Below are 15,451 nucleotides of genomic sequence, written 5' to 3'. Positions count from 1 at the left end.
GGTCAACATCGTTGCTTTTGCATTGTTCTTCGCATTTTAGAAAGAGAATGGTTGTATATTTTATTCAATTTGCTTTGTGTGGAAGCACAAAGGCAGTTTGGAAACTTGGGCCTCCGCTTTATTGGCTTCAATTCACCTTAGGGATCACCATTCTGAGTCCACGGCTTTGGGAGGCAGGTGGAGAGTGCGGGCACTGTGAGTCCTTGGGCCACAGGCCCAGAGAAGGTCAGCTGAGGTGCTGTCAAGAAATTATGGGCTTGGCATCTCGCTTCTGAAAGAAATGAGCCAACTCCATTCAAGCACATCTCTTCTACTCCTCTCCCTCCCCAAAGGTTGGAAGGAGGTGATGGTGGCAGTTCAGCCCGAGACCGGGCTCTGTGCATCCTCGAGGAGGGTGAGACCGCGGTTCCCGGAAAGTGTCAATGGTCTGTTCCCCACTCTCCATGCCCCCATTCAGTCACTACAAGATGCGGTCCTACTGTGAGCTCTACGCAAGGAGAGCCTCGCTCCCTAAATCCTGCTCTCCGCCCAACAACAGAAAACCCCTAAAGATATAGACGCCTCTTACACCCCTCCATCCGACTGAGCACGCTCCCCAGACTCCATGCCTCTGCGGGGCAGCTTGACCCCATTTCACCTTCAAGGTGCCGAGCACCCGCCTTTAGGACCCACGTGCGCTAATCAAGATCCGCCCGTCTTTGCAAAGCTTCACCTGCTCTGGCTCCGGAAAGGCGGCGGAGCTGGACGGGTGATCAGCTCCAGGGGAGCGGGGGAACCTGAAATCTGCAGATTGACTGAGGAGGGGGCTGAAGGGTGCAAGCCCGCACTGCCAAGCCCGCGGTGTGGTCCCCGCGTGGATAGTAGATGCACCATCCAATCCCCGGCAGGGAGGACGCCCTCTGGCGCCCCCGCCGCAGCGGAGCTCCGGAGCTCCGTGCGCAGGCGGGGGCGGAGCCTGTCCGCGGGATTTTGACGTCAGTCCAAGGCCAAGTGATTATTGGGGTCCGCCAGCGCCGCCGCTGTCCCGGTCCCTCACAGCGTGGCGCTGCCCGGCGGCAAGGGGATAGTGGAACGAAGCACGGCCAAGACAGAAAACAAAGTCAGCAGGTCACCTGCCACGTTCTGAGCGAAATATGCAGCGAAAGCCGGGGAATATGTGATGCGTTCCACACACACACCCCCCTCTTTTTTTTCTGAAGCTCCTAGGAAGCCAGTTCCAATTTAAGGGTTGGGCAGGGATCGACCAAGCCGCTCCTCTGATGTGGTTATGACTTTGCTGAACTCCCGAATGATCCTTACTCCCCACCTTTCTTTAGGTAATGAGAACATTACTCTGGAGAAAAATAAATAAATAAATAATAAAGAGATGAAGGGGGAAATGGCAGGTGTGATCCAAAAGCGACACCGAGAAGACTGAATCGTAAATTAAATCATCTTTACGCGTATTCAATTCCTTACCTCCCCTCAAAAAGAATTTAAAGAGTTAAAGCTGGCCATAGCGCGTTGTTTTTCATGCTAACATTGTGGCATTAGGACTATTTTGTTAACTAGGTATATGCAATTCACAGAATTTCACGGTAAATTCCCCAGACCAAATATTTGGCTGAACAAATAAACAACATTATCCATTCCTGAAAATAAGCCAGTAGAAGTAGAGGGAGGTTGGGGGGAGGGTGGTTGCTAGAAAGTGACCTGAGCCAGGCAGCCACCGGGCTCAGTACTCGCCCTCGGATAATTTGTCCAAGTGCTGGAGATCTGCGGGTTCCTTTTCAATGACACGGACATTTCAGAAAGTTGCTGGAAATCGGGCAAAACAAAACGAGGCCGCCTGAGGGGAACCCATAATGGGCTTCCCCTAAATGATTTATTCGACCTCCATACCATTAATCAAAGGGGCAGCGACCTGGGGGACTAGAGGAGGGGGAAATATCTCTCTTTGCAGGGAGTTTTGGAGGAACTGTGGAGTCTTGCTGCCTTTGCCTGGGGCTCTGATCTCCTCTCTCCACCTGCGCTCTCTGGGGAGCTGGGGCTTTGGCAACCGCTCCACTTCTATTTTTATTGGTTTCCACTAAGCTGCTCATTTTGGAGGATTGTAGGACTTCAGTAATTAAAAACAAAAATGAATCCTGCTTCACCCACCCAGTTCCCAAGAGCACATGGAACAGTGTGAGTACATGAATGCAGGGGGTGCTCACACACCATAACTACCCACGCCACCCTCACATGGAGAAATACACTTCCGTCAGTCTTTCCCACCTTGCTTTTCTCCCAAATTCATCCAAGCCTTTGCAGAAAACTCTCTCTCTCTCTCTGTCTCACACACACACACACACACACACACACAATGAGCCTAAGCAGGCTGAAATGCCAAGGCTTAATTTAGTTGCTGGTGGCAAGTAAGAAAAAGCAAAGGTTCCTCACCTGGTCCCCTCTGCCACTATATGCACATCCTTTCAGAAAGTCATTTCTCTGCCTTGCTGGCAGCCCTTAATTGAGAGAGACTGCTCAAGCACATTAGCATTTTCCTTTTTTACTTTGGCCAAAATTTGAGCTTTCTCCTTGAAGAAATCCTGGCTCAGAAGATCACATCCAAGTATATCACTTTCTGCCCAGCTCCAGGAAAGGGGGACAGGCAGTACAGAGATGAGGAAAGTTGGCATTTGACGCAAGACAATCTGTATCGAGGAACACTTTTACAGTGCCTACTTAGAACTTCTGACCCTTCAGTCTCTGCCCCGCTGCTACCCCCCACCCAGTCGAATCTGTTGCAATTCTGAACTCAAAAAAGGCCTTTATGCGGGTCATAGGAGACAAGGAAGTCAAAAACACTATAGAATTCTACCATGTGGTATATTAAAATAGTGGTCACCAAACTTTTTGAAGGTAAGGCACATTACTTGTTTTATTGGCTAAAACCCACTTCTCAAAAAAAAAAAAAAACTGTTAAAAACACACACATATATACACGTTAATATGTGAGTGTGCAAATTAGCTTTGAATTGAAATATACAACATTGAGGCCTATAATAACTGGAGACATCCTGGGGTATCATAAAAGCAGAGGTGTGAATCATTTCCCAAAACTGAGATTCTTATCCATCACACTCAGCTGAGAATGCACCTCTAACAGGTGAGCAAATCCAGAAGATGTACAAGGAGCTCAAAACTCAGTCTTTAATCTGGCCTACTCCTTTTATCCCACTGTTTCTCCAAGGCATGTGTCATCCAGATGGGAGAGGATGCTGCGTCCTTGTTAACATTAAATAGAAATGGAAAACAATTCATCCTGGCAATTACCAGCTCTCTCTCCCATCAGTTTACTTCCTGTCCCTAGAACTTAACCACCTCCAGTTACCACCCTCTGACTTCCATTCTGCCCCCAGCCCCACTTCAACAGGAAAAAGAAATCTCATTCACAAGAGATGGGGCAGAAGGAAAAGAGAAAGGATTCGCGAGAAATAATATAGTTTACCTTTAAAATAATGACTCATTTTATTTTTTCTTTTAATACGTAGTTATAAATATATTTTGTCAAAATATATGATCAATATGGTCAAAACATTTGCACGTAAAGTCATAAATAAGGTCAAGGTGAATGTTTAGGTTTTTTTCCTTTTTTTTTTTTTAAAGATAAAAGTCCAGCTATAAGGAAGCAGTCTGTGTAGTCTGTGGGTGAATGGATGGGAATGTGTGTGTGTGTGTGTGTGTGTGTGTGTCCCCAAGGACTGCTGATCTCAGCGGCACCCACATCCCTCTACTACCATCTCTTGATAATTTTTCAGTACCACCTTGTCATACTCATCCAGGTACAGCATGGAAATGGCACTCAGTTCAGTGGGAACACAACAGGCTTTGGGGATACTGGAATTGACAGAGTTGACCAAGGTCTGCACAATGGCGTGGTTGGTTGAGTTGAGGTGGTCAGCCAGTGGAAAGGGGCAGTCCCCATGGCAGTAGAAGGCCTGGTAGCCTGGTGGGGCCACAATCCAGTCATTCCAGCCTACGTCGCTGAAGTCCACATAGAGCGAGTGGCGCCGGCAGTTCTTATTCTTCTTCCGGGCCCGCTGTTGGTGATGCTTGGGGCTACGCTTGGCCCTCCGCCGACGGGTCAAGGCATGTCCCCGGCCATCATGGCCAAAGGTGACCAGGAGGGGCCGGAGCTGGGCCCAATCCCCACTCCCATGAGGTAACGATCGGCTAATCCTGACATGCTGGCCCTGGTGGGTCCGTGTCTGATGGAGGTGAGTCACCTCAATGGCCAGCCCATAGTTCGGCTGCTTCTCCCGGGTCCAGCGAAGGACTGCAGGGCTCACATCAAAAGTTTCCCACCGTGTCACATTGTGGTGGACCAGTCTCGTGTCCAGTAGTCGTGTGATGAGGTGCCCAGGCACCAATTCTGCCAGGGGCTTCATAACCTCATAAATGTTTATTCGGTGGAAGCCCTGCTCCCAGTCAGGGCCCTGGTCCACCTGCTCCCGGAAAAGTCGAAGCTCTGCAGACGAGATCACCTCGTTCTCTGGGATGCTGCTGAGGTTAAAGAGGAAACGAAAAGCAGAGCTTTCGCTGGTCCCTGGGATGTTCTCCAGATGTTCTAGGCACAGTTAGGGAGGAAAAGAAAAAGAGAAAAGGGAGGGGGGAGCACATGAACTTTTCTGAGAGATTGAAAAGTCAAGAAATAGCTAAGAGTTGGGTGATGAGTGGTGAATTCTGTTTATATAGTGGAAGCCTATTTAGGGGAAGCAAGCATATCTTTTAATTTGAAGAAGCAGATAAGTGGGGCAGCTAGCAAACTCAAAGGGACTTAGCTAGCATTCCGCAAGCACCAAAGACAGAAAGTATCTCCCAACCTCCTTTATATGTCTAATAATTTCCATGTGTCAACTCCTTACTCCACCACCATCAAGACTCCCCTTTTAAAGCCCTCTTGGCTTTGTGTACACAGTTTTCTTTACAAGTGGTTGTAAAGAAAAAGAGGGGCCAACAGAGCAGAGGCAGGAGGAAACATGCACACAACCACCCTTTCCCTCTTCCTCCATTTTTGAGTATGTTACTAAACATTTCCCCAGCGATCTTGGAAACACAGAGCATGCCTTGTTGATCATGTTACAGAGGGGAAAATAAATTCCAACACAGTAATGATGCTGGTGGATTAATAACTCAGATTTACTTTGGAAAAGAAACATCCGCTAGGAAACATTCAGATCGGATTACAAGGCCCCTATTGAATAAACCTGACAAACACACAGCTGTAACATTAAATTCAGTAGGTGCTTTGAAAAAAAAAAAAAAAAGGGCAGCAAACCTGGCAGAAAAGGCTTTGATATAGCAAAAACACACCGCTGGGGCTAGCCCACGTCTGAGTGGTGTCATTCCCCTTCCCTCAGCCCCTCCCCTCTGTCTCAGAAAAATAAATTTAGCCACAGCTCTGGAAATTCTTGGAGGTAGGCAGCTCTGTTCCCCAGCCTGCTGGATTTGGGGCTTTGATGTAACCTGAACCCTTCTCCCCCGGGGCTTCCACTGCCCCACCAGCCAACCCTATTGGCCCTCCCCTGCCCAGACTCGGGGCAGGGACTGACCTTCGTGGTGGAAGCTCCTCACGGTGTTAGCCCGACTGGCCGGGCGCTCAGGGTACTCCAGAGCGATGCTGTGGATCTGCTCTTCCTCTTCCTCCTCCCCAGACTGGAGCCGGTAAAGATCCCGCATGTAATCCGGGATGACAGCGCTCTTGCTAGGCTGCGGGCGGCGGCGCAGCCCGAACATCTGCAGAAGTGTAGCCTCGAAGTCCCGCAGGAGCTCATGGCTCTGCCCTGAGCGGCGTCCTCCCGCGTGGCCCTGAATCTCGGCGACTTTTTTCTTCCCCGTCTCAGGTATCAAACTAGCATGGCTCGCGCCTCCTAGCAGGACTTGGCATAATAAAACGACCATCAGCATTCGGTTACCAGGAATCATGGTGTCTCTGGGGAGGGGGAGGAGGTGGAAGGTTAAAGAATAAATAAACACCAATAACTAGAGAGAAATGGAGATATCTCTGCATATGCATATAGGGCAAGAGATAGAGGGTCAAGATGTAAAACAGGTCAGAAAGATCAAGTTTGTGTCTTCTCCCTCACACACCCCCCTCCACCACCAGCTGCAGCCATGCAAGGCCTGAAAGTAGGAATTGCCCTGTAATTACTTGGTCTAACTTGTTTACAGTCAAATAACCCCAAATCAGATAGCCTCCATCCTGTTAATCTTTTTTTGTCCCAACTGCTATCTGAGCCATGATCTCAGTTTGGCTTCTTCAAGGATAAACAGTTAACATTGAGGGGTAAAAAGGGTGGGGGAGGGAGAATTAAAATGCCATCGCTCTCCACTTCAGACCTTCAGCCTCTCCCCCTCCTCCTCCACCCCCACCTTCTTCCTCCGCCCTCCCAGCCCAACTTCCACAACTTCCAGCTGGTTCAGAGCAGGAGAGAGGAAAAGCAGGGAAGCAGGGGCAGGGCAAAGATACGGGCGGCAGGGTCCAGAGTCCGAGACCGAGAACGTGGTCTGGGAGCTGACCGAGTGGCTTGACGGTTTATTTTAGTGTGGCCGATGAGTCTGAAATGCCCAGCAAAAAGCATCTGATCGCGCTCGCTCACTCTCGGGCAAGGGACGGGAGAGGGGGTAGGGGGGGTGGAGGGACTCCCCGAGCGACCTCTGAGTTTTGACAAGCAGCTGGGAACGCGACCAGGGGGCATCGGGAACACCCCCAGTCAAGTGGGAAGGGGGGCGATGATTAGCCCATAGGGTACAACCCGGGGCTGCGGGACCTTTCATCTTTGTAGCCCCCTCTCGCTCCGCTTTCTTACAACGCACCCGATCTGAGAGCGCGAGTGGGAGCAAGCAGCACTTCAAACAGAACCGGTCCGCCTAGAGCACCACGGCTGCCCCGCCAAGAAGAAAGCGACAGCGCTGCCAGAAAGCAGAGTGTGGGCTCTGGGGGGAAGGTCCGACGGGAGGGACACAAGACGAGCAGAGGTGGGGAGGGTAGAGTGAATTCCCGGGAGGGAAAGGAAGAGGTGTCTACTCACTGACAGAAAACAAGGCATATAATAACAGTCCATGATTCTTGACAGCCAATCTGGAACAAACTTGCTGGAAAGGCTCAGAGGAGCTGCAGCAGTGCGTAGCTCTGGATGGCACTACGGAATGGCTCCTAAAATGAATATTTGAATATAATGAGACTGGCGCAGACGGGCTCTGTTTTTCTTCCAGCCCCTCTGAGTCACGTGATCGCAAAGGCCCCGCCCCGCGCACGGAGGAGCCCGCCCTCCCCGCGCCCGGCGGCGAAAGGGCCCCAACGCGGCCCCGCCCCCTCCTGGAGAGGCCAACCTCCCAGCCTGCGGTCGGAGCTTCCAGCTGCCCGGGAGGAGCTCCCGGCTGCGATCCGCGGACCCCTCCGCAGGTCCCGCGGCACAGCGCGCGGGGGACGCGCTCTCGCCTGTACAGGCGGCGTTCGGGACGTCCGGCGAGGCACTAGCACCAAGCGGCCTGAAGCCAGAGGATCTGGGGCTCACTGTAGGGACTGCGTCTTTCTGCGCAGACCCGGCTCTAGAGGGCCCGGAGCGGGGGCGGCGGAATCACAGCTTCTCAAAACCTCACCACCAAGGGGCACTTAAGAAGGAAAGCGCTGAGAGACACACGTACACGCGCGCGCGCGCGCGCGCACCCCTCCATTTCCTCCCCAGGGTCTCCGTGAGGCCAAATATTGCTCCTAGCGACAGCTACCCCCTGGCGAACGCCTGCAAGGGCTCAGGCAAACTGGGGAAACTTTTTAGCTCCCAGCCAAAAGCGGCTGACCAAGTCAGGCACCGGGCGGAGGGAGGAGGTTGCTGGAGCGATCGACGTGGGAAAGTGGGGAGGAAGCGGCCGCTAGGCTGTTTTCTCTTGTTGCATTACAGGGAGAATCTCGCGTCCCCCAGAGCAAAGCATTAATCCCCAAAGAAAGCTGTCGGTAGAGCCAGTCTGGGCGGAGGCGGACTCAAAAGGAGACGTCGCCGCTGGTGGCGGGGTGGGGGCGCATCATAAGTTTCAGGTCTTAACGTCGCCGAGGTTTTACAACTCCCGACTCAGCGCAGAAAGGAAACCCCACCACGTTCCCAGGAGTCAAGAAAACTGAACAGCTTTTGGCCTGCGCTCGATCTCTCTCTCTCTCTCTCTCTCTCTCTCTCTCTCTCTCTCTCTCTCGTCTCATTTTTTAAACTACAACTCCACCCAACCTCCCCCCCACTTCCTTACCCCCAGCCCGGTCCTCCTTTGCACCAGCTACAGAATCGCAGCACATATTTCTTCAGGAATATTACCAGTTCATAGCTCAAGGAATTACTGGGATATCCTAACTAACCGAAGATGCTGTACGCGTGGGTAGCTCAGCACAGGGGCCTTCTCGAAAACCTCACCGGCGCATATCTGCATCCGCGCGGGCCCGCCCCGGGGTCCCGAGCCCCTCAACTCCCGGTCACAACCCCACTGCACCCCGCCTCCTTTTCCTGAGTCTGTTCCCAGTTTCTGCCTTAGGTCGCTGCAGAGAGAGATCGAGGGCTCACGTTGCCCACCTTACTCTCCCCTCCTAACATGGGTTTCTTCTTGGGGGCAATCCAGTGAAGGCTTTGAGGAAGAGGAGTAAAAGAAAATCAAGCGCTTAGCCCTCCCTCCGAGCCGCGGCTGTCCGGCGCCGCCTAACTCCGCGGGCCGAGGTGCAGAGACCACGGGCGCCCCTGCGCAACCATCCCCGCCAAGAGAGCCGCGCCGTTTTCTGAGCGGCTTTAGGTTTTCCCGCTGCCGCGCCACCGCTGGGAGTGACTGCAGAAGGATTGGAAAGAGCAAAGAGGTTTTTCTTTTCTTTTCGAGACTCCAGGAACCCTTTAAAAAAAAAGAAAAACCGCCCTCTGGGAGGAGTTTTAGAAATGGGGAAAGCAGACGGAGACGGGGCCGGGCACCGCGGGGCGAAGGGACAGTGGAAGTGGCCAGCGTCTGGAATGCCCGGGCAATCTAAGGGTGGCTGCGGTAGCGCACGGCGCGCTAAAACTCAGAGGCTGGGGAAGAGCTTGTTATGTTTCAATTTCGGATTTAATAAGTGGGATTCATCTCTATTCACGTTTTTTCTCCCAATTTTTAATTTAAAAAGATAAAAGCCGAAAAGAACTTCCGCCTTCCTAACTTTTTCTTGGGGGTGGGGTAGGGATGCAACTCATGGCGATTGTCCTTCACATCCCTGCCTGAGTGTTCTCCCAAAGCCAGTTTGCTCCGAGGTCACCTCAGTTTACCAAGTCCCTGTCTTAGGGGTTTTCACGTCTCACAAAGCCTTGAGCCTACAAACCGCAATCCTTACAAACCATCCACCTAAGAGGTGCCCAGGAGGTGTCTGAGGCCGCAGGCCCACCTCCCACCGGGAGTGGTCCGCAGTGACCTGGGATTCCGGGGACCCATTGCTGTTGGCTCCGGGAAGGGAGAACTAAGAAGAGCCGCAGGTCCGCGGTGCAGTTCGCCCGCGATTCTTCATGGGACAGGGCTCCGCCGAAAGACTCGTTCCCAGAGCGCCTGGCATCCCAGCCATCGAGACCCTACACCATGAAATGATAGAGGAGAGGCTCCTGGGATGCTGCAAATCCACGAAAATAGCTCGTGGAGGAGGTGCGTCTCGCAACGGCAGTTGGCAAGCTCTCAGAGGCTTCTGCCGGCTGGGGGCCGGGTCGGGTGACACTCCCCTCCGGGCAGCCCCTCGTTCGGCGCGCACGCTCCAGAGGCAGTAAAGCAGCGCTCCGCACCTCCAACCAGCCCTGGTTAGGTGTTCTCCTTCCACCTTGCCGTCCCCTCACTCTCTTCCGACTTCTGAGCCGAAATTCCTTTCTCTCCTGGCCCTTCCCGTCCGGAGATCGCAAACGCCTGGCTACCCGCAACGTGTTCCGCTCAAGACCTCGCAGACTCTTCAACGACCCCCAACTAAAGGCTTCTCTTCTTCCCTCCTCTCCTGCCCCAAACGTACCAAAGGTGCACATAGCCCTGGGACGGAGAAAGTGGCCTGGGTGGAGGCAGTAGCAGCTAAGGAAGTGTCTTTCAGCGCCAGCATCCCTACCTCTAGCACTTCTGTTGGGTAACACACACACACACACACACACACACACACACACACACACACACACACAAAGGCCACCTTTTGCCGCTACCATAGCTTGAGCCCCCTGCTTCTCCTCCCATCCCCACCCTCCACCAAGGATGCGCCTCCACCACTTCTGCCCGGCGCCCCTCGCCAGGCAGCCTTGCTCACCATAGGTCCCTGCAGTAGCGGGCTCGCCAGCAGCAGCTCCTGGGGACCTCTGAACAGATGCAGTGAACCTAGGCGAGGGCCGAGGACTGGGGCGCTGCAGGCTCGAGACGGCACGGACGGGAATCCCATCGGGGAGGGAGGCGAGATACTCAGCCCGGAGCAGCAGCGGTGTCCCAGGCTCCCGTCCCTCAGCTCGGATGCCACACTCACCTAGCTTCCGGGCCGGGCTCCGCACTCCTGCCCTCCCTCCCTCCTGCTCTGCCCTCCTGCATCTTCTCCTTCCTCCTCTTTCCCTCTCTCTTTCTTTCTTTCCTTCCTCCTCCTCTTCCCTGGCAGCCCCTCCCTTCTTCCCTCCTCCTTCGTTCGCCTCCCTTTCTGGGATGGGAGCCCCGCCCACATCCTCCTATCCAGCCGCCGGGCCTCGCCTCGCAGGCCCGGGTCCCGGAAGCCCGCGCAGCGCCGGAGTCCGCAGCTGCCGCCTGGGCTGGGACGCCGCTGCCTCCAGCTCTGGGAAGCGGCGGGACTCACCTGGGGACCACGTGCAGAGGTACTAGAAAGCATGCACCGACTAGTCGCTGTACCTTCCAAAAATACCCTTGGGAGTCTGGGCTTCCCTGAGTTTAGAGTAACTGCTGCCCAAACTGATGATTAAAACATTGAGTAATCACCATTTACCCTGAGTAATTAGAGATAATGAAACACCTCTAAAATCAGGTTATGGAGAAAGGAGCTGTTGGATTGGTTTTAAGGGTGGCCTTCTATAAACTGTTAAAGGATTTCCAAAGGTTGAGAAACAGGCTGTGCACGGAGCTGTGCGCCAGAGAGAGGTACCTCTTTGGCTATTTAAAATGTCACTTTCCTTCCAAAATATGTTTTTTTAAATGCTTGTTGTGGAAAGCCTTGGTGATGATCCTCAGAAAGACAGCCCCAATAAACAGTTTAGTTTCCTTCCTCTCCTACCAGGTCTAACTCTTTAGAGGACAGAGATGGCTTGGAGACTGACCGGGGCCATAGTTTTTACAGTTAGAAAGAAGAGTCTGTTTATAACTCAGAAGCCCTCTGAGAACCTTCACAGCAGTTATTTTTGTTGTTGTTGTTATTATTCTTGTTGATTTTTTTTTTTGTTTGTTTGGTTGTGGTGCAACTAGGAATCCTTAACCTCAGCAAACTGACCTTCTGCAGAGGTAACAACCACAGAAGCAACAGCCGTTTTTGGCCACAGGGAGACAAAAGATACTCTTTGGTTTGTTTTTTAGAAAGAAAGGGGATGAGGGGTTGGCCCTTTCCTACAAGGAAGTGCTAGTAATCATATTAGCAGGGAGGTGGAATGTGTGGCTTTAAAACCTTTCCAAACAAACAGGAGCTAATTTCACACAGTGCTTCTGATGGAGCAGTGAGGGAGATATCGCACATCATCTCTCTGTTTTACAAACACGGAAGGGGAAGGACAGCCTGGTTAAAGGGACTTGCCTAGAGCCCTGAAGTAAATCACAACTCTGCTCTGGAGTCCGGAGTTAGTACTGCAGGGTGGGGCTAAGGGTCACAGCCCTGAGCTGCAGGTAGTCAGGCCAGTGCTGGAGGATTGAGCACTTCCTGTCCTGAATTTCTTTCCCTGGGATAGACTTTATACGCGTCACTGTCTCAGCAAAGCATTTAGGTCTTCGCTTAAATAGATACTGGTCCAGAGTAGCTCATCTCTACAAAGTTTACAGTTACACACCTTCAATATTTAGAAAACAAGAATTATGAAGGGTGGGAAGGACATGAGATCAGAGAAACAATTGTGAGACCAGGGCCGCAGCGACCTGCCATCTTTTCCAAGTTAGGCCTGTGGGGTCATTCAGCCCAATAATGCGTTAAACAACAGAAATGAGTTGTGTATCTTTGGACAAGTCCTTTAATTCCTATGGGCCTCAGTTTTCTCCTTTGCAGAATGATATGATTAGGCCAAATAATTTCCATGCCCCCTTTCAATTTGAACATGATTTAATTTCTTAATTTAAATTTTGTTAAACATCTACTTTCTTTCATTTTAAATCACTATGAGCCTACCTCCTCCAAGAACTTCTGATTAAACAGGGCAGGGCAATACCACCACCCTGAAAAGATGTCTGACAATATACCTCCAGCTTCCACCATAATCAAAATTACATTAATTATTATTAATAATAACAACACAAAATTAAAACCCCATTAAATAGTTACCTAATGTTTATTCTGGGGCATTAGGCAGTGTGTTCCTTCAACACACTAACTGGTGTAAGGGCAGATTAAACCTTCACTGAGCCCCCCTAATCAATTGTTTCAATCATTAACAAAATGTGTTCTTTAATATTTAAACTCAAAAACAACAGTGAAATGCTGTGATTAAAAGCAGGGCTTTATTTTATTTTAAGGTACCAGATAATAGGGTTTTTTTTCTTTTTTACAACCTAGCTGATTTTGGGTGACAGCTCTTTTCTCAATTTGTTGAAACTCAGATAATAAAGTAGCCACCCATGAGTCTGTGAAACTTAGAGTCCAGGAGTGTCTAATTAAGCCACCTGACATACCTGTTTAGACCCTGATATGAATCTTTACATATGTGGTGGGAGAACTCAGTTCCATTTCTCATGGGACAGGTTTGAGATGGGTGCAAACCATCTAGTATCAGCTCCCTTTACTCCCTCCTCTTTTCCCTTTTTCTTCCTTTCTGTTATGCCAAAGAACAAGTTATTTGTTGGTTAGAGAGCTAAATCAATCACACCTTAATAGTCAGAGTTGGTGAGGAGAATTGTCCAATCTTTTTCCCACCTCAAGCCTACCTATGAATCTTGGTGTTTTTATAGAACATAATAGAGATTAACCAAATGAAACTGTACCCTTTAAAAATATATAGATTGGTAGGAGAAATCCACCCTATTTCAAGAGCAACTATTGCTCCTCTGCTGCTATTCTGAACGAAGGACATTCATTCGTTGGGCTTTTCCTGGAGAGCATTAAGAGAGTGAAGCCAGACAGCAAGCCTGTGGGATGGCCTTTCTCCAGGTATGTTCTGAGGGACATAAGCTTCAGAACAAGGTTGAGTGTTCTGATAAAATAAAGATTTCCTGGCCCTGCCTGCCTGAAATCTGACCCCAGAAATTTACATATTCAACAGAGTTTCCTGTTGATTCTGAGCTCACTAAAGCTTGAGAACTACTATTTTAAAAGTTATTTCACTTATATTTCCAGGGCTGATAGATACCATTAAAAGGCTGGTACCTAGACATTATTAAACATGCAAGGAATATGCTTGGCTTGTGCTTTATAAACTGTTATAGTAATTGTAGAGTTACTCCTCCCAGAACACATGAAATAGGTCTTTACAAATGAACAGATTTCTAATCTTATAGATATAGTAGCCCTTGCTTCTAGGTCCTCGATTAAGGACCACGTCTGATCTTCAAATCTTCCTTGCCAATGAAGTGTCTGTTGAAGCTGTGTAAGGGTACTTTGAAGGAACTCCAGCACTATTGCTGACTTTTGAGGAGTAGGACGATAAATTGGAATTAGAATTATAAGAGATCTCTGAAACTGCCCAGGACCATTAATTTTTCTCTTACTAATATTTTCCATTAGTTATACATTTGCTATCTAGCCATCACAACAACCCTCCTAAAATGACTGTTCTACAGATGAGAATCTGAAATTTAGAGAGATCATGTGGGTTGTTCAAGGTCACAGAGCTAATAGGTGGTGGACCGAAAATTCAGACCAGGCCAGTTTGTCTGTCCCTCTACATGCCGTGAGCAGGGCCTGCAGAGGGGTGGATGCACATGGCCACAGCTTCTGACTAGACAAGGCTTGTGCTGCAGGCATTTCCCAAGGCCAAGGCACAAACTGCTGCTCCGTTGCTGCAGCCTGCTATTACAGAGAATTTCAGGATATGTACTCAGTTCTTAGAAGAAAGAACAAATCTAATTACAAAGCTCACCTTAGGGCAAGACTTTATGTGACCTTCCCCAGGAAAAAGTTGTGCTCTTGAGAAAGAAGCTGCTTACCCGTCCTGGGCTTCAGTTTCCTTACTGTAAAATGTGAGGACTGAGCAAGTTCCTCACAGGTCTTTCTGAGACCCCAACATTGAGATGCAACCTGTCTACTAGTTAAAATCATGGTCAGATAGCTTAAGCCTCAGAGGAACTGGTTTCCTCATTTATAATGGGAGAAAACAATTTCTATTTCATGATGGTCTTATAAGCGTTAACTGCGTTAATGGAATAAAATGGCAGGTACATAAGTGCTCATAAGTATTAGCTTATTATTACTATTTTTTGCAAAGATTACATGAGCAAAGTAGGTGAAGAGCCACTCTGACATTGAATTTTATTTACACTTAGTGATAAACTTTTTTAAAGGAAGGGGTTATATGTCACATTTATTTTGTAATCGTTGGTGCTACACACCTCTCAGGTGCTGATTGAATAAAGGCTGTTTCTATGAATCAGCATTCACTGAGTTAACACTCATTATGATTTGTCTAGATAAATCTCTGCCAAGATAACTAATAACTGACAAAGTGGGCACTCGTAACTGCTGAGAATAAGGAAATTACAGGTTAGATGAAATATCCAAAAGGTTCCCCATCTCTGATTTTCCTAATCCCTAATACCCCAGATTGTAAACAAGTTTTCTCTATACTTCTTGCTAAAATGTAAATCCATTTCCTTTTCCCTTGTCTGAAGAAGTATTATATGTGAATGCAAAGTCCTTCTCATTTGAGGCTGTTGTTAACCCCTGATACACCTCACTCAAAGCTAAATAATACTGGATTCTAATATCTTCTCATTGAATAAAATAAAATGCAATACTACTTCAGTTCCCTATGCCTTAAATTGCTGTCTGTCTACTTTCTGGAATATGGTTCTTTTTTTTTTTTTTTTTTTTTAATCCTTCAAAACAGACCATCAAAAATGGACGGAGAACTCCAATCAAAACCCCAGAAAGATCAGACAGATGAAAAGACTGCTTTTATGTCTTAACAGGTTTAACATGTGGATGGCAGACAGGGCATGGCTATTGAAATTCCTCCCTTTCCAAGGAAGGGTTATCACAAAGAGGATGGGACTGGCACACAGTAAAGGAGATTTGGCTTCTTCCTATTTTAGTCTTCCTCTGCTAAAAATGGTCAACTGCACCCAC

The 15,451-nt window shown here is 49.4% G+C and overlaps 1 protein-coding gene across 2 annotated transcripts; it reads right to left on the bottom strand.

Moving 5' to 3' along the window:
• Nucleotides 1–3,546: 3,546 nt before the first annotated feature.
• BMP4 (bone morphogenetic protein 4) lies at nt 3,547–10,563 on the bottom strand. 2 transcript variants are annotated; one of them, XM_054567550.1, is made up of 4 exons: nt 10,502–10,563; nt 7,056–7,180; nt 5,577–5,894; nt 3,547–4,591 (listed from the first exon to the last, which is right to left on the bottom strand). In XM_054567550.1, exons 1-4 carry the CDS (start codon nt 10,561–10,563, stop codon nt 3,735–3,737), a joined length of 1,362 nt encoding a protein of 453 aa, XP_054423525.1. In that variant the 3' UTR covers nt 3,547–3,734. The 2 variants fall into 2 exon arrangements, with proteins under 2 accessions (XP_054423525.1, XP_054423524.1); XM_054567549.1 differs by lacking the exon at nt 10,502–10,563 and having other exon boundaries at nt 5,577–5,956; nt 7,056–7,181.
• Between the last annotated feature and the right edge of the window lie 4,888 nt (nt 10,564–15,451).

The sequence above is a fragment of the Pteronotus mesoamericanus genome, unplaced genomic scaffold (genome assembly GCF_021234165.1).
Source record: "Pteronotus mesoamericanus isolate MK-2021 breed Mesoamerican mustached bat unplaced genomic scaffold, CSHL_Meso_final contig_182, whole genome shotgun sequence".
Lineage (NCBI taxonomy): Eukaryota > Metazoa > Chordata > Mammalia > Chiroptera > Mormoopidae > Pteronotus > Pteronotus mesoamericanus.
This window is presented reverse-complemented; position numbering and strand designations above follow the sequence as displayed.